The sequence below is a fragment of the Hoplias malabaricus genome, chromosome 4 (assembly GCF_029633855.1).
Source record: "Hoplias malabaricus isolate fHopMal1 chromosome 4, fHopMal1.hap1, whole genome shotgun sequence".
Lineage (NCBI taxonomy): Eukaryota > Metazoa > Chordata > Actinopteri > Characiformes > Erythrinidae > Hoplias > Hoplias malabaricus.
In genome coordinates, this window is record NC_089803.1 from 68773339 (window position 1) to 68792657 (window position 19319).

At 46.3% G+C, this 19319-nt stretch overlaps 1 protein-coding gene across 1 annotated transcript in view; it reads right to left on the reverse strand.

Moving 5' to 3' along the window:
• exoc4 (exocyst complex component 4) overlaps window positions 1-19319 on the reverse strand; it is a 253279-nt gene that overhangs the window by 148635 nt on the left and 85325 nt on the right. Inside the window, exon 10 of the mRNA XM_066669357.1 lies at window positions 16407-16503. Within this exon, the coding sequence (XP_066525454.1) occupies window positions 16407-16503 (97 nt within the window). The remainder of the gene's footprint in view (window positions 1-16406; window positions 16504-19319) is intronic.

Below are 19319 nucleotides of genomic sequence, written 5' to 3' on the forward strand. Positions count from 1 at the left end.
GGACCAGCAAAATGGCATCAATAATTCATTACATAAGTCCAAAGAATTGCTAAGTCTGATTATAAAGCCTGTGGTGCCTGTCCTCCTAAGCGTGAGAGCAGCTGCAGTGGACTGTCACTTGTTTACCCTGGCTCAGTAAATGGGAAACAAACTAAGTGTCTCTGTCTGAACTGGCTGAAGAACTCTCTCCCTCTATCGCTGGCCTCTTCGTGGCCAAGAAACATCCATGAATGGATGGCGAATGAGAACTCAGAATGTTGAAAAGCATGAAAAGAGATGAGGATGTTGCTTTATCCCTCTATTTATAGGCCGTAATATTGACTATTTTTGTTGTACCGTTACGTTACTTAAGGAGGAACCGGCTGCAATTTCGAGATTATGCTGAGTGCATGAAAGTAAACGCAGACCGTTCTGCAAAACTAAACAGTTTAAGTTACAAATGACTTACACCTACAAGTTACATTACTATAAAAGAACACTACGTAATATTTTTACCTTAAATTACAGCTCTAAGATCATGGTGATGTTTCGCACAATAGGGCCTCTGTTGTTGCTACTCTGGGCTCAGCACTGCAGAAACTGCACTATGTAACTTTTGGAGGAGGGTAAATAAATAACTGTCTAGTGATCCAATAAGGTACATTTTGAATCTCCTTTGCCACGTCTGAACTCCATGCGTAGTCCACTTCACAGGGAACCGTTAGGGTGGCTGGAATGCACCTTGTACGTTGGCTATGCGCTAGTTAATTCTGTCTCTTATTCCTCTATAACAGCGGTTTGCACAACCACGCAATCCAATTAAACGTGGTGCCTGCCTACTCTCAACTGTAAACAGCAGGAGGCCCAAGCACCAGCCGCGCACAGTGTTAGACTTTAGAGTATTTCATCAAACTTCAAACTCATATTTAACAACCCTTGTGTCTACTATACGGTCAGTTACTACGAAAATAAACACGCTTCCCCTGTACTTGGTAAAAGAGCGTTGACTTAAAACCATTGGTGAGAGACACAGTTATATCTGAAGCCCTCGGGCAGGTGCTTAGTCTCCTCTTCTAATGGCTTCTACTATACGTTTGTTTAGAGTGCGATAAAGATGTGGCCGGCAAAGACTGGACCGAACTCGATAAATGGTGACACTGAGCTTTCAACAGTTCACGCAGTTCAGAAGAAACCTCGTCAAGTGCGAGAGACAACGAACGCTACGCAGCAGTCCTTTCCTCAGCCGGCAGCTTCAGGGAATACACGATGTCTGTGGAGCGGAAAGAAATGATTCACCTTCAATATGGAAAGACTGGGGCTTGGGCCCCCACTGGCACATCTAATCTAAAATACAATATCACTGAGATGGGCGGCATTATTAGATTTGAAAAGTTAGCACGACACAGAGGTGACTTGCTGAAGTCGCATTTTTTTTCCCCTCTTCTCTGAGGGACTCTTTTGTTTTTGACTAAGATCTTCTGTATGTACTCATGCACAGTGCATGCAACGGAGAGGGCATCTGCTGGATAAAGCTATGAGGAAAAAACAGGGGTAGAGAGAGAGAGAGACGATGACAAAGTGGCAGCTAGGCTCGTCTAGATTCATGTCTGTGCATACCTGCTGCTAATGCGCAAAACAAACAACCCTCTCCTCCACGTCTGCTTCCTGACCTTTACAGGGAAGGGAAGAAAAAGCCTCTCTCCTGGTCTCTGATCTATAATGCAGTGCCCCATTCACGGCTACGGCTCAAAGTCTTAATGTGAGTGTGTTGCGCATGTGTGGGGACTGGCTTTTTGCATCTGCCCAAGAAAATCCTTGGATACAGAGTGCGAGGGAAGATTAAAGAAGCCCAGGCGGGCAGACTGGCACCGTTCACTCTGTTTATGACTTGCCATACGAGCCGCCCACACTGAATTTGAATTTGGCTGGTGTTTGAACTAAAAGGACGCAAGCAGCAGACAGAGGAGGATAAAGAGAGGCCGAGTGCTCCAGCATTGGGGTATAACACACACCATCACTCTTAAAGCTAGGCCTCAAGCTCGGGCCTATAATAGAGGATAACAATTTTTAATTAGTTAACAGGTAGCAGGTAGTGTTGCAGTCACACAGCTCCAGGGACCTGGAGGTTGTGGGTTCGATTCCCGCTCCGGGTGACTGTCTGTGAGGAGTGTGGTGTGTTCTCCCTGTGTCTGCGTGGGTTTCCTCCGGGTGACATTCTGTGAGGAGTGTGGTGTGTTCTCCCTGTGTTTGCGTGGGTTTCCTCCAGGTGACTGTCTATGAGGAGTGTGGTGTGTTCTCCCTGTGTCTGCGTGGGTTTCCTCCGGGTGACTATCTGTGAGGAGTGTGGTGTGTTCTCCCTGTGTCTGCGTGGGTTTCCTCCGGGTGACTGTCTATGAGGAGTGTGGTGTGTTCTCCCTGTGTTTGCGTGGGTTTCCTCCAGGTGACTGTCTATGAGGAGTGTGGTGTGTTCTCCCTGTGTCTGCGTGGGTTTCCTCTGGGTGACTATCTGTGAGGAGTGTGGTGTGTTGTCTCTGTGTCAGCTTCAAAATCACTGAGACGTTACACTGAGCTCTAATATGGAGAACAGAGCCTCTGTTGTTGCTACCCTAGGCTTAGCATGCAGAAACTGCACTATGTAACATTTGGAGGAGGGTAGGAAAGCAAACCATCCCTCCACCTTCCTACTGATTGAAGCACCTACAGTGCTGTTAAATGAACGACAGAGAGACAGACAGACAGACAGACAGACAGACAGACAGACAGACAGACAGATAGATAGATAGATAGAAACTTACCTACTGCTCCTTTAAAGTAGATAGAATACTTTAAAGATACTACCTTAAGTGTTCCTTTAAGGGTTATATCAAGCCCCCACAATTAACTGAAAGCATCCGCTGCTACATTAGTGGTCAACCGAACTCTACCACGTTCATCAGTGGACCTAGATCCCCACAGGGGGCCATCACTGACCAGAAATAATCTTGGTGGTAGAACATTCTCAAGACAGCAGTCACAGCAATGTAATAGTGATAAGGCGGCGTGTGAGGTGTTACTGTGTGTGTATGAGACTCAGCTTTCATACACTTCAGTGTTACTGCAGGGTTCGACTAAAAATATCCAGTCGTGTCCAGCCACTAATGAAGGTGGATCTGATAAAGTGCAGAAGCAGACGGCTACAGTCAGTGGTTGTAAGGCTATAATGGGCACCTATACGGTGTGGAGTGAAAGAACAAGGTCAATGTACAAACAGTGTGGCAGATCTGTGTACAGTGGTGTTGATCTAGCCCTCGGAGTTATACATCCAGGGTGGAAGCTGCATGACATTGACACAAATGACGATAGCAAGCATCCTGAGTGGCGTCGTGATTGTGTTTATTGTGATTAGCGATGGTTAATGTATTAAAATAACAATGGCAGTGTGTATTAGCTAAACACATGATGAAAATGCCAGCAATTCATCAGCGAGCAGAGGTAATGAGCTATGCTATTTTTAGCCGGACGCATTGAGCATGGAACCTAACAAAATGCATTAATTGCAGCCTTTCTGGACTGATTTATTGCAGAGGCAATGATCATCAGTACACATTTATATGGGATTAACTGGGTCATATTTTCACCTTAAAATTCCAACTTCAAAATCACTGTGATGCTCCACTGAGCTGTAATCGTGAGAATAGAGTCTTTACCGTTGTTACTCCAGGCTTTTGGAGAGGCAAAGACACCACAACTATTCCTGCCTATAACTCACTGACTGATATGAGGTCTTGGTCAAAGACATGTCACTCTGTTTACTTACAATTCTACTACTGGACGTTCCTTTGTCCATCCATCCATTATCTGTAACCCTTATCCAGTTCAGGGTCGCGGTGGGTCCGGAGCCTACCTGGAATCACTGGGCGCAGGGCGGGAACACAACCTGGAGGGGGCGCCAGTCCTTCACAGGGCAACACACACACTCACACCTATGGACACCCGGAGGAAACCCACGCATACACAGGGAGAACACACCACACTCCTCACAGACAGTCACCCGGAGGAAACCCACGCAGAAACAGGGAGAACACACCACACTCCTCACAGACAGTCACCCGGAGGAAACCCACGCAGAAACAGGGAGAACACACCACACTCCTCACAGACAGTCACCTGGAGGAAACCCACGCAGACACAGGGAGAACACACCACACTCCTCACAGACAGTCACCTGGAGGAAACCCACGCGGACACAGGGAAAACACACCACACTCCTCACAGACAGTCACCCGGACAAAACCCACGCAGACACAGGGAGAACACACCACACTCCTCACAGACAGTCACCCGGAGTGGGACTCGAACCAACAACCTCTAAGTCCCTGGAGCTGTGTGACTGAGACACTACCTGCTGTGCCACGGTGCCGCCCGAAGTTCCTTTTTATATCTGTGTTTTTTTTACAGATGCCCTACACATCTGCAAGAAGTGCCAGAGAAGAACAAACATACAAAGCTGATCTTTCTACAGGGACGCAGGAAGGAGGTTTAGGTGTCAGGACTGAAATTTCCAGCAGCATGTGTGTCAGCACCTAGTGACACATTAAAGGCCAAGCCTTTTCAGTCATAATTCAATGATTACAAAAATGATCATAACTCCAAATGAGCGCTTGGACTCAGGAGTGAGGCTGATAAACTCCCTCAAGGTCAATAAGAAGCCAAGAAAATAAAGCCGCTGTGAATATGTGGTAATGCCAGCTGAGTTTAAATTGTAATACTTTAAAAATAAAGTCCTGTTGCTACCTCACTCCAGATTCCTAGAGTAAAAAACACATGGCTCTCATTCCCTGTGGATCACAACCGTGTTCTTTACAGCTGCAGGGAGAGGGGTTTCTGATTACAATTTGATTTCAGTTTTCAACAGCAAGAAAACTGCAGATTTCCTTCCTATTATTGGCTTTTCTAACCTTTACAATGTTTATAACACTTTCTTTCGACCGGTCAGGTTTGATTTTGTGATTAAACCACAGCAAATGATGTGTAATTAAGTTTTAGAGTCCAGTTCTTTTGGGGAGTCAATATCTGAGCCTTTCAGCGAAAGGCATGTGCCTCACACAAGCCCTACCATAAATCACAATGTAGCGATCATACATTTATACGCCCAGAATATATTATATACAAAATATTTAGTGTATTATTATTATATTTTATATGAAACCCCTAAAAATCCTGAAACACAGTGGGTGCTACAGCACTCTCAGCGCCCCCACTTCCCATGTCTTTCTACTTGCAAACTGTGCTACACAGAGGCACCAAGTCTTTATGTATGTGCTTACGCATTCTAAAGATAGCTAGAAGCTTGGTTGTTCTTCAGAGAGCTGGACTCAGTGGAGAAATGGGGCCAAATCTACTTTCACCTAAGATCAATATGGGCCAATTTGTCTGACCCTGATTAAGCACACAGACACAGGGAGAACAAACCACACTCCTCACAGACAGTCATCCGGAGGAAACCCACGCAGACACAGGGAGAACACACCACACTCCTCACAGACAGTCACCCGGAGGAAACCCACGCAGACACAGGGAGAACACACCACACTCCTCACAGACAGTCACCCGGAGGAAACCCACTCAGACACAGGGAGAACACACCACACTCCTCACAGACAGTCACCTGGAGGAAACCCACGCAGACACAGGGAGAACACACCACACTCCTCACAGACAGTCACCCGGAGGAAACCCACTCAGACACAGGGAGAACACACCACACTCCTCACAGACAGTCACCTGGAGGAAACCCACTCAGACACAGGGAGAACACACCACACTCCTCACAGACAGTCACCTGGAGGAAACCCACTCAGACACAGGGAGAACACACCACACTCCTCACAGACAGTCACCTGGAGGAAACCCACGCAGACACAGGGAGAACACACCACACTCCTCACAGACAGTCACCTGGAGGAAACCCACGCAGACACAGGGAGAACACACCACACTCCTCACAGACAGTCACCCGGAGGAAACCCACGCAGACACAGGGAGAACACACCACACTCCTCACAGACAGTCACCTGGAGGAAACCCACGCAGACACAGGGAGAACACACCACACTCCTCACAGACAGTCACCTGGAGGAAACCCACTCAGACACAGGGAGAACACACCACACTCCTCACAGACAGTCACCTGGAGGAAACCCACGCAGACACAGGGAGAACACACCACACTCCTCACAGACAGTCACCTGGAGGAAACCCACGCAGACACAGGGAGAACACACCACACTCCTCACAGACAGTCACCCGGAGGAAACCCACGCAGACACAGGGAGAACACACCACACTCCTCACAGACAGTCACCTGGAGGAAACCCACTCAGACACAGGGAGAACACACCACACTCCTCACAGACAGTCACCTGGAGGAAACCCACGCAGACACAGGGAGAACACACCACACTCCTCACAGACAGTCACCTGGAGGAAACCCACGCAGACACAGGGAGAACACACCACACTCCTCACAGACAGTCACCCGGAGGAAACCCACGCAGACACAGGGAGAACACACCACACTCCTCACAGACAGTCACCTGGAGGAAACCCACGCAGACACAGAGAGAACACACCAGAGAACTGTGCTACACAGAGGCACCAAGTCCTAATGTATGTGCTTTCGCATTCTAAAGATAGCTTGAAGCTTGGTCGTTCTTCAGAGAGCTGGACTCAGTGGAGAAATGGGGCCAAATCTACTTTCACCTAAGATCAATATGGGCCAATTTGTCTGACCCTGATTAAGCATCGAACTGGATTACTTCGCTCTGCTAATCCTGATCCTTCAAAGAAACACCTCCCTGGTCAGAGATGATGTCTAATACAAACCTTGCTGGAACAAATTAGCTCCCTAAGTCTGTTTTAAAGTTTTTTGGAAATAACCACCTTTTGTCAAAAGTCTATTAAGCTCCTGTCATGCCTGGGCTAAGGCTTCCAACTTTCTGACACTTGAAGAAATTTGTGCAGCAACTGGGCCTTAGCCCTGCGTTATTTTATAGACCAGGCTATGGCTCTTTAGGCCAGTGGATGTAAATAAGGAAAGGGATATATGTCCAGGTTTATGACCCACAAACCGAAGAACTCCTCCTCAATGGTGCCACTTTTCACTTTTCAATCTAGAGGTTGTTCAGAGGTGAGCGCGAGAGGCATCTGTTCAACAAAAGCGCCGCGAAGCACACGTGCACACCATGGATCGATGGGTCACTCTAATCTCAGTCAACACAAAGGGAAAAGACAGAGATAGAGAAAGAAAAAAAAGGATGTAGAGGGAGAGAGGAGGGAGAGACGGAACGACAGAGAAAGGGAGAGAATTTGTGCGTGAAAAGCTGTTATTAGAGATGAAGATTACAGCTCAGTGACAAACAGGCTCGGTTGGAGCACAAGATCAGGCTAAACAAACACTCTTCATGGCTTCCACCAGAGAAGGTTATGGCAGATTGCAATGCTGGAGATGTCCAACGTATCCTTTCAGTGCTGGGACAGGCCATCAGCCTCAATGTAAACATGCTTCATCAAAACAGCTGCTTGTGTCTTCCAACCATGCCACGTACCGCACTGTGATGCAGAAGAGCAGAAGAGTTAATGTTTTACCAGAAAAACAAGCTTCTGACAGCACCTGAGTGTGAATCTCTGCATAATGAGGAAGGCAGATTAGATGTTTGAAATAAGGATTTCATTGCCATGAGGCATCTGCAGCAGGGTCTGCATCTTCTTACACATCCCCCTCGTGGATGATGGGCTCCTTTGGCATTCAATCATCTAACCAGCTATGCATCTTGAAGATGCTCTTGTTGAAGCAACACTATGGCTACATTCACATTACGAGGCTGAAGTGACCCAAATCTGATTTTTCAGGGCTGTGTGAACAGGTCAAATCTGATTTGTTCAGGACTGTGTGAACAGGTCAAATCTGATTTGTTCAGGGCTGTGTGAACAGGTCAAATCTGATTTTTTCAGGGCTGTGTGAACAGGTCAAATCTGATTTTTTTCAGGGCTGTGTGAACAGGTCAAATCTGATTTGCTCAGGGCTGTGTGAACAGGTCAAATCTGATTTGCTCAGGGCTGTGTGAACAGGTCAAATCTGATTTGTTCAGGGTTGTGTGAACAGGTCAAATCTGATTTGTTCAGGGCTGTGTGAACAGGTCAAATCTGATTTGTTCAGGGCTGTGTGAACAGGTCAAATCTGATTTTTTCAGGGCTGTGTGAACAGGTCAAATCTGTTTTTTTCAGAGCTGTGTGAACAGGTCAAATCTGATTTTTTTCAGGGCTGTGTGAACAGGTCAAATCTGATTTTTTCAGGGCTGTGTGAACAGGTCAAATCTTTTTTTCAGAGCTGTGTGAACAGGTCAAATCTGATTTTTTCAGGGCTGTGTGAACAGGTCAAATCTGATTTTTTGAGGGCTGTGTGAACAGGTCAAATCAGTTTTTTTCAGGGCTGTGTGAACAGGTCAAATCTGTTTTTTTCAGGGCTGTGTGAACAGGTCAAAATGTTTTTTTCAGGGCTTTGTGAACAGGTCAAATCTGATTTTTTCAGGGCTGTGTGAACAGGTCAAATCTGATTTTTTCAGGGCTGTGTGAACAGGTCAAATCTGATTTTTTCAGGGCTGTGTGAACAGGTCAAATCTGTTTTTTTCAGGGCTGTGTGAACAGGTCAAATCTGTTTTTGTCAGGGCTGTGTGAACAGGTCAAATCTGATTTTTTTCAGAGCTGTGTGAACAGGTCAAATCTGATTTTTTCAGGGCTGTGTGAACAGGTCAAATCTGTTTTTTCAGGGCTGTGTGAACAGGTCAAATCTTTTTTTCAGAGCTGTGTGAACAGGTCAAATCTGATTTTTTCAGGGCTGTGTGAACAGGTCAAATCAGTTTTTTTGAGGGCTGTGTGAACAGGTCAAATCAGTTTTTTTCAGGGCTGTGTGAACAGGTCAAATCAGTTTTTTTCAGGGCTGTGTGAACAGGTCAAATCTGTTTTTTTCAGGGCTGTGTGAACAGGTCAAAATGTTTTTTTCAGGGCTTTGTGAACAGGTCAAATCTGATTTTTTCAGGGCTGTGTGAACAGGTCAAATCTGATTTTTTCAGGGCTGTGTGAACAGGTCAAATCTGTTTTTTTCAGAGCTGTGTGAACAGGTCAAATCTGATTTTTTTCAGGGCTGTGTGAACAGGTCAAATCTGATTTTTTCAGGGCTGTGTGAACAGGTCAAATCTTTTTTTCAGAGCTGTGTGAACAGGTCAAATCTGATTTTTTCAGGGCTGTGTGAACAGGTCAAATCTGATTTTTTCAGGGCTGTGTGAACAGGTCAAATCAGTTTTTTTCAGGGCTGTGTGAACAGGTCAAATCTGTTTTTTTCAGGGCTGTGTGAACAGGTCAAAATGTTTTTTTCAGGGCTTTGTGAACAGGTCAAATCTGATTTTTTCAGGGCTGTGTGAACAGGTCAAATCTGATTTTTTCAGGGCTGTGTGAACAGGTCAAATCTGTTTTTTTCAGGGCTGTGTGAACAGGTCAAATCTGTTTTTGTCAGGGCTGTGTGAACAGGTCAAATCTGTTTTTGTCAGGGCTGTGTGAACAGGTCAAATCTGATTTTTTCAGGGCTGTGTGAACAGGTCAAATCTGTTTTTTTCAGAGCTGTGTGAACAGGTCAAATCTGATTTTTTCAGGGCTGTGTGAACAGGTCAAATCTGTTTTTTTCAGGGCTGTGTGAACAGGACAAATCTGTTTTTTTCAGAGCTGTGTGAACAGGTCAAATCTGTTTTTTCAGGGCTGTGTGAACAGGTCAAATCTGACTTTTTCAGGGCTATGTGAACAGGTCAAATCTGTTTTTTTCAGGGCTGTGTGAACAGGTTAAATCTGATTTTTTGATTACTTTCATATGTGATCCGATTCAAGGACATGTGACATGTAGGCTTCCAGTATCCGTAGTTTCAAGTGCTGCACATCTTGATGGTATGGTGTGGTATATGGGGTACAAAGATAGTGAGGCCATTCTTCATCAATGGAAACCTCAAGGCCACTGGATGTGCGAAATTGCTACATGATGATGTGTTTTCCTCTTTATGCACTGAAGCTGGCACATTCCCTGAGTTTTTCCAGCAAAATGGTGCACCACCACATAATGGGTGTCAGGTCCGAGCATTCCTAGATGAACAGTTTCCTGGAAAGTGGATTGGTCGTCGTGGGCCAGTTGAATGGCCCCCAAGGGCTCCCGATCTAACCCCCTTAGACTTTTATCTTTGGGGTCATCTAAAGGCAGTTGTCTATGCTGTGAAGATACGAGATGTGCAGCACCTGAAGCTACGGATACTGGAAGCCTGTGCTAGCATTTCTCCTGCGGTGTTGCTATCAGTGTGTGAAGAGTGGGAAGAGAGGGTTTCATTGACAATCCAACACAATGGGCAGCACTTTGAACATTTTATAAGTGGACAGAAACTTGTAAATAACTCATGAAAGAATAAAGTTACATTAAAACCAAGCACACCATTGTTTTTCTTGTGAAATTCCCAATCAGTTTGATGTGTCACATGACCCTCTTCCCATTGAAAAAACAAAAGTTGGATCCAAAATGGCCGACTTCAAAATGGCCACCAAGGTCGCCACCCATCTTGAAAAGTTTCCCCCCTCCCATATACTAATGTGCCACAAACAGGAAGTTAATGTCACCAACCATTCCCATTTTATTAAGGTGTATCCATATAAATGGCCCTCCCTCTACAGCCAAAACTCCTCCAAAACACAAGCATGTTGGAGAATCTTCCCGGCAGGTGTGAGGGACTAATGTTCTCCATCTTGAGCACACCTCTCGGACATGGTAAAATGATCGGCTCAGGCCTGAGGGCCAATCAGGTCTCTCCCTTCTCATCAGCGTCAGTGTATTGGTGCAGTGTGACAGAGGGCACTCTGGCTGAGCACTTAAATGGAGGTGTGGATAGAAGCTATTACATGGGACACCACAGTCCCTTCACACAATCTCATTCAGTCTCTGCAGTGATAACACTGGACACGACAGGCTGTGAGCCATGTGAGGCCATCAGCCTGGTGTCAGTGGCTAAAGAAGGTTAAGTTTCTCCACTCAAAGAGGGGAGGCAAAGAGAGACAGAGAAAGGGAAAGAAAAGGAGAAAAAAGCCAATGTAGGAATGCAGGTTGCAGGATGTTCCTCAGATCAGATGGGTGCTATACAAATGCAGCTCCACTGACCATACAGGATCATTTGGTAGTTCTACAATTACAGACTGTAGTCCATTTTGTTCTTAAATGGTAAGGAACCCAACATAATCTTGTGGGTAACGACTTATGACCACTACGAAGGACACAAACTGTGCAGCAGTGTTTGTGGGCTCCTGTTTCTGTTTAACATCTACAAGGTGGACCAACAAGGTAGGTATGTCTCCAGCAGCACTGCTGTGTCTGATCCACTCGTACAAGCACAACACACACTTACACCACCACCACCACAGTGTCACTGCAGCGCTGAGAATGTCCCAACATCCGAATCATACCTGCTCTGTGGTGGTCCTGACCATCGAAGACCAGGATAAAACAGGGCCAACAAAGTATGCAGAGCAATATGGGGACTACAGTTTGTAATTGTAGATCTACAAAGAGAAGTTAATGATCAGTGGAGCTCATAAAATGGACAGGGAGTGTAGAAGCAAGGCAGTGATTTTAATGTTTTGGCTGATTTAGTTTGTTTTGTTTTTGTTGTCATATAGAGATGGACCTTCCCAAGACCTTCCCCTGTGCTGTTTTATAGTGATACACACACACACACACACACGTTTCTCTGCATTGAGTCACATTGCCTGGTTTTCTGTTGGCCTTTCCTTTTCCACGTTTACCTCCAGTGCCTCCGACTCCCCTCCAGCTGACAACCTCTAGTCCAGCTTCACCATCAGTCCACAAACGCACCTCCACCTCCTCCAGCCTCGGGAGGACCGCAGCCCCGGCATCTGCTTCCTGGCGGGGGTGCAATCACTCCGACACCGGGGGTCTGCCAGCCCTAATCACTGCCGAGCATGGATGCAGGCGAAGGGAGAGATTACGGCGAGCCGTGCGGTCGCCCCTTTTCAAAATGCCAACCTCAGTCAGGGCAGGAGGGTTTAAATACCACTCAAATGTCAGCGTGAGGCCCCACAAGTCAAACTAAATTACCTCCTACCTACTCCAGCTACCCTCACTGCACTCACAGGTGTGAGAGATTGTGTGTGTGTGTGTGTGTGTGAGAGTGTGTGCTGGCAAGGGTTTAGTCACAAAAAGATACCCTTTTACGGACACAACATAATTAAAAAAAAACAAATACACACTCTCTCTCTCACACACACACGCACACACACACACACACACACACACACACACACACACACACACACACACAGTGTCTGTGCAAAACACTTTAAGGTAGCTTTGGAGCTGTAGTTTCCAATCAGTAGCCAATATTTCAGAGACCATCACTATCAACTCACTTGGAACTCCAATCAACTTGGAAGAGACGCAGACAGCAGGAGGGAACTGGCAAAGCAAAGGCACGCTTCATAGCTTTCAGTTGTGTGTGGCATGCTCTTATTTTTTGGCCAATGTTAAATAATTAAAATGTATGGACGCACTGAATTTCGAATCAATATCTAGCACAGACTCATTCACTGAAGCGGTAGTGTCACAGTAGTGTGTTACAGCTGCATCATTCACGTGGAGCACACTAGCGCCTCCTTGTGGTGTAACTGCTGACACTGAGTGAGTATGTGGGTGAGTGAGGCACTGGCCAGTTCCATGCGGTGCAGCTCATAAAACAATTGTTTATGCTCAGTGAGGCTCTTCCAAACGTATCATGACACCACAACAACAACTCATACAGCCGTCTCGCTTCAGTTTTTAACCACCCGGTCTGAAAGAATAAAAAGAAAAACGCCGGCTGTAGCTTATGTGTAGGTTTTTACCACGGAGAGGTAAACGTCAGCCAATAAATGACAACGAAAACACACAAACAGAGAGGCTCACACTCTCGGGCCTTTATGAAGCAAAGGTATCGATCTGCAGGGGGAGATGTGATACTCCAATAAGTGTTTTCACACCTTCCAATGCACTGCAGATACCAGGGGAAGAGCCAATATATTACAGTGTAAAGCTCTGAAGACAGAGTGTGAAGTTGCCCAGAGGGAGTATCGATTACTTTCATGCTACGCAAGCCCTGCTCCGCTCCGTAACCTAACGCAAACATTAACTTCAGGATGGCACGCCACAATTCTGTGCTAAACATCACCTGCTAACAGAGCCTCTATTGACCCCTGAATCGCACGGAGAATTGATTAGCCACTGCATTAAGTATTGATTCAATGTAAAGTTTGTCTGTTTTCGCTGATGCTGCAGACTCCAGGCCTGTCACAGCCCGCAGCGAGCATCGATTACGAATAAATGTAGACTTGTATCAATAATAAATAAAATGGGTAAGCGCTGGACTGACACACACACACACACACAGGTGTGCGCACAAACACGCACAGCCCAGTGAACCCAACAGCTGCTAATCCAACAGCCAAGGGCACCAGCTCTTAGGGATGAATGATGAAAGCCATTATGGACAACACGCTGAAGGTGGTGCTGAGCGGCTCGTCAGTTCAGGCGTTCATTTGTTTGGCCCGTCACCTCCTCAACCCTGTGCCAGGTGGGCCGGGCGGACTTGCGGCCGTGATCCTCACCAGTCATTCATTCCTGATGGACTGCAGCTTGCCACGCCCTCTGCCTCCCCCCGACACCGGCGCCAATCAGGAAGAGATATAGCCACTGACTGGAAGGTGTTGCAATTCCTTGCATGGCTAGTACTGTGAAGTATGGTAGAGAAATACAGCATACTGATGGTTTATCGTTATTGCAAATACGTATACCGCTTTTATACCTAATGCTGCGATCATCCTGAGAGTCAGATCGTCCAGAAGAGGTTTGGTGAGTGACGTGATGCATCAAGCAAATCACGTGTGCCAATAATAATAATGTTCTAAAAATCTGGGGCAGCTCTTAATCATTGACTCCACTGGGAATCCAGCAAACTGGCAATGATGGATAGAAAGGAGCCCCGCAGTTCATTACTGTGACTCAATGAGGGCTTATTCGTGACTGAAAAGCATTCTGATGAAAGCAATGATATAAGGACCAATCATATTTTTTTTTTTTTAGGCTTCAGTCAAACTAAGCCATCACTGCAGATGAAGCCAATCCTCTGTCTGGGCCCTAGTGTTGTGATGAATGTAAATTAGTAATGTCTGGTCTCCTCTCAGGGCGGCACGGTGGCGCAGCAGGTAGTGTACCAGTCACACAGCTCCAGGGACCTGGAGGTTGTGGTTCGATTCCCGCTCCGGGGCACTGTCTGTGAAGAGTGTGGTGTGTTCTCTCTGTGTCCGCGTGGGTTTCCTCCGGGTGACTGTCTGTGAGGAGTGTGGTGTGTTCTCCCTGTGTCCGTGTGGGTTTCCTCCGGGTGACTGTCTGTGAGGAGTGTGGTGTGTTCTCCCTGTGTCTGTGTGGGTTTCCTCCGGGTGACTGTCTGTGAGGAGTGTGGTGTGTTCTCCCTGTGTCTGCGTGGGTTTCCTCCGGGTGCTCCGGTTTCCTCTCACAGTCCAAAAACACACGTTGGTAGGTGGATTGGCGACTCAAAAGTGTCTGTAGGTGTGTGAGTGTGTCTGTGTTGCCCTGGCGCCCCCTCCAGGGTGTATTCCCGCCTTTCGCCCAATGACTCCACGTAGGCTCTGGACCCACCGCGACCCTGAACTGGATAAGCGCTTACAGAAAATGAATGAATGAATGGTCTCCTCTGTCAGAGCCAGCGCATACACAATGCCGATGTGACATTTTATTTTTGTTTGATTTCACTTCGTTAAGTTCCTGGAAGCGCTTCATCCTGATCCGGGTCACTGAGCGGAACACAGCAACACAACGAGGACAAGGTGTCGGTACATCACAGAGCAGTTTTTTTATACAATAATATAACTTTTTTATTTTGTTTTCTTTTGAGATTTGGACTGAGAACAGGACAATGATATGTGAGTGTTTCAACAGCGTGTTCATTTTGTTTATGTTATTCACATTAATGTTGTGAAAAGGCTGATAGACAAAAACAACTCAAAAAACCTGCAAAAAAAAAAAATCAGACATCACTTCAAAACTATAAACCCCAGATACAACTGATATCACTGGGTTCAAAGACGGAAGAAGACAGAATAAATGTCCTCTTCAGGGAAAGAAGATGTCCAAAGAGAAATGCAAACGTTGAGAATGAGTTTTAAACCTTTTTAAAAATGTCTGCCGAGAAAAGACCAAGTGTAGAGACACAAATAAAATAAGCTGATTGGCTAGCGGCTCTTACGCCAATGACAGAGACAAAGGTGATTGGTCAGTGAGTTTGTCGCTGGGGAAATATGACGTTGCACTTTCATCATCCAAACAGTTGTGTGCGCAAGATATCAGTTACACACTTGCTGAAGTTATTAATGAATTGTTGTATACACTAAACCCCACCTGAGCTCTACTGAGGGGAAATGAGCTGAAGAGCTGGAGCAGTGTCCGGATACTTCCTGTTATTTCAGTTAAGTGAGTTTTAAACAATGAAGTTGTCAAGGTTCAAGGTGTTATATACATATAATTCGATACCTAACCATACCCTGGTGGGTTCCATATGGTTTTATGCTCAGTACGAGAAGTTCTTGTTGTTAAAAATGACATAAATATGATGTGCCACCACCTCCATCATGTCATTGCAGAGACGATGTTTATCATCCACTTGAGTGACATCAGTGAACGTCGTGTTTTCAGCTGAGCAGTTTCCACAGGGGATTTTTGTTGTGTTCTCTTTCTAAACAGATTCATTTAAAGCAGCATTCGCTCTCTGTATTCTGTTAAGTACACAAAGCAAACTGGAGCAAACCGCTGAATGCAGTTACACTGGATCTCTTTTACTAAGAAAATAAATACCGCCATTTTGAGGAAGCAATACCCCAAAGGGTTCCACTCAGACAACGTCGAAGCCCAGGAGGCGGGGGGCGGTATAAATAAATAAATGGACCACTGGCTCAAATGTAATCGTGAGCATTATGAGTGTTGGGCAGTCCGGTCACGTTCTGGGCTGTCTGACCGTGGTTTGGACACATCTTTGTAATAGTCCGGTAACGTGAGAGGGCATTAGCGGGACAGAGCCGATGATCGGACAGATTGGAAAATTGAAAGGAAAATTGAATGTGGAGGGAAGCTAAATGGGCTGCTCTAAACGATACCGTCAGAACAGATCAAAATCAAGGCTGCCGCACGGTAACAGCACCGTAATCACAGGCAGGAGGATGAAAAATACGATTCTCGGGCCGTGGTGGTCAGTGACACTGTCTGAGAAACAGGGGCTTGTTAGCTACAACTTTGGAAAGCCTACCTGAGCAGTGGCTGGAAGATGACTGTGATGTTCCTGGCTCCTGGCTTACACAGGAACTTGGTCTCACCTCCCTCAATCAGGTTATCGTCTGCTCCTCCTGGACGACAAAGAGAGAGAAAAACCTTCATTAAAGTAAAATATGGTACGAAACACAAGTGCCGTTGGTTAGAGCTTGCGTTGGCTTCTATTAATACTTCTTATTGTGTGCAGTCTCCCAAAACCAAGATCCGAACAAGCTATCTGTACGTTTCTATGCCCGGTTGAACAACTGCTCGTCCTGATTTACCCGACTGAATGTCCCTGTCTGCCTGCCGTCCGACCTGTGGTGATCATGATGGACCGTCTACACGTCTCACCCACTCTCCATTCTGATGAGATCCTTGCCAACACAATCACACAAGATTTGTGGGTTCCTGCTCAGCTGCTACAGAGCCACCTGCATGTGCCAGAGAGACTCACCTTCATGACCCGCTGACTGACTGATGAGACAGGGCCTTTACTTTAACGGGTACTGCCTCGCACTATACTTTAGTTACACGGCTCTAAAAGCAACAGCCTTCTTACCTTAGAATTACAGCCATTGTGATGCTTCACTGACCTTTGATAGGGAGAACGGAGCCTCGGTTGCTATGCCAGGCTCAGCACTGCAGAAACTGCACTGTGTAACTTGTGTATGCTACGCCACATTCATTTCAGGACAGTGCTGTAAAAGTTAACTAAACTGTGCAACTTTAGGGGGGTCCTGAGGTTGTGGGTTCGGGCCCCGCTCCAGGTGACTGTGTGTAAGGAGTTTGAGGTGTTCTCGCAGTGGCTGCGTGGGTTTCCTCCATGTGCTCCACTTTCCTCCCACGGTCCAATAACACACATTGGTGGGTGGATTGGTGACGCAACTGTCCATAAATTTGAGTGAATGTGTGAGTGTGTGTCACCCCTGTGAACAACTGGCGCCCCCTCCAGGGTGTGTTCCCACCTTGCGCCCAGTGATTCTGGATGGGCTCCCAACGTATCGGGCAAATAGTGTCTGATCCAATAGACAAATAGAATAATTAATTTATCAAGAATTAATCACAGATCCAGACAGAACAGTCACCAAGTCCAGGTCTATAAGCACTATAGGGTCTACATGTGATGGCAGCTACCGACCAGATACAACACCTCACATCATTATTATTCTCCCTGTCCAATCCAGATACACCGAGCTCTTTTGACAAATTCAATGTGTACACAGCTCAAAGAACAGGAATCATTCATGTTAACAAATGTATGTTATTAAACAGCGCCAGACCTCAAGGTCCGAGAGACTCCCTCCCATCAGTCTGGGGTTCCCCCCACGAGTCCACGGGCAGACCCCGCTTTAACAGGGTTAATAAGGAAATCACGGCTGTGTGACTCACTCATCTCGACAGGGGGCCCGCAAAAAACCAAGAGAGGTTTACTCCTTATTACCTCCACTCATCCACACGTAATCAATATAACTGACTGAGAGGGGATCACCAGGGCCGTCAATAAAAAAGGTCCCCGATGGCAGTGGGGGCGGGGTATGCAGGCTCGCGTACCTCACGACGGCTCGGCAGGTAGAAATATCATCACCGTGCCATCTTTCTTCACACGGTGACAGTGTTGTTCATTAAATTTTCACAGCGCTTTGAGCCAACGAACTGGGGACTTCAAAAGTGTGGGGACACTTTGCCTCCATTAACTTCTGTGTACAGGTGCACCTACCCGCCCACAACAGATTAAAGCAACAGTAGGCAGTATTTATACCTTCAAAATCATGGTGATATTTCACTGAGCTGTAATAGGGAGAAAAGACCCTCTGTCGTGGCCACTCTGAGCTCAGCACTGCAGAAACTGCACCATGTAACTGCTGGAAGAGGGTAGGAATCACCCCTCCCTCCCTGTTTCCGGACAATGCTGTAAAAGTGAATTACACACTGACTTTAAAACACCTCGTATGTTCTTGTACAACTCTTCTGAAGTCAACCCTTCATGTCTCAGAACTTCTAGAAAAGCTTTATGCTAAATGCTGAATCACTGCTGTGAGGATTTGACGGGACGCACTGAGAACCGAGGTCAAGTACAGGTGCACCTACCCGCCCACAACAGATTAAAGCAACAGTAGGTAGTATTTATACCTTCAAAATCATGGTGATATTTCACTGAGCTGTAATAGGGAGAATAGAGCCTCTGTCGTGGCCACTCTGGGCTCAGCACTGTAGAAACTGCACTATGTAACGGTTGGAGGAGGGTGGGAAATCACCTCCGTGCCTCCCTGTTTCCGGACAATGCTGTAAACGTGAATTACACACAGCAACTCTAAGTAAGACTTGGTATTTTTGCTCTTGGCCTTGCTTTAGCGTTGGCTTTAAATCACCTCGTATGTTTTTGTACAACAACTCTTCTGAAGTCAACCCTTCAAGCCTCAGATCTTCTAGAAAAGCTTTATGCTAAATGCTGAAACACTGCTGTGAGGATTTGATGGGACGCACTGAGAACAGAGGTCAAGTACAGGTGTCGGATGATTGGTTTGCCAATAAGAAAAAGCCATTTTACTCATCCCAAAGGTAGTGGAAGATGATCCATTGCCTCAGAGAATGTGTTGCTACAATGCTACAGGGCTTTATACCCCTCTAGCCAACACTTGGCACTGAGCGTGTGAGTTGAGCTGCATGTGTAGCTCTTTCTATGAAGGTTATACAAGCTTTGAGGGTGCTATTGAACATGTGTCAGCAATAGGTTCGCATTTAAGCAGACGTGACATATGATTACACGGCTAATAACATAGGCACCTTGAGCTCGTCGCCTAACGAACCTCCACTGCAAGTCCCAGACAAACAGAGAACTCTGCACTATCAGCTCTGGTGTTCAGATGTGTCTAACAGCATTGTCCCCGCAGGCTCCAGGTCTCAGATA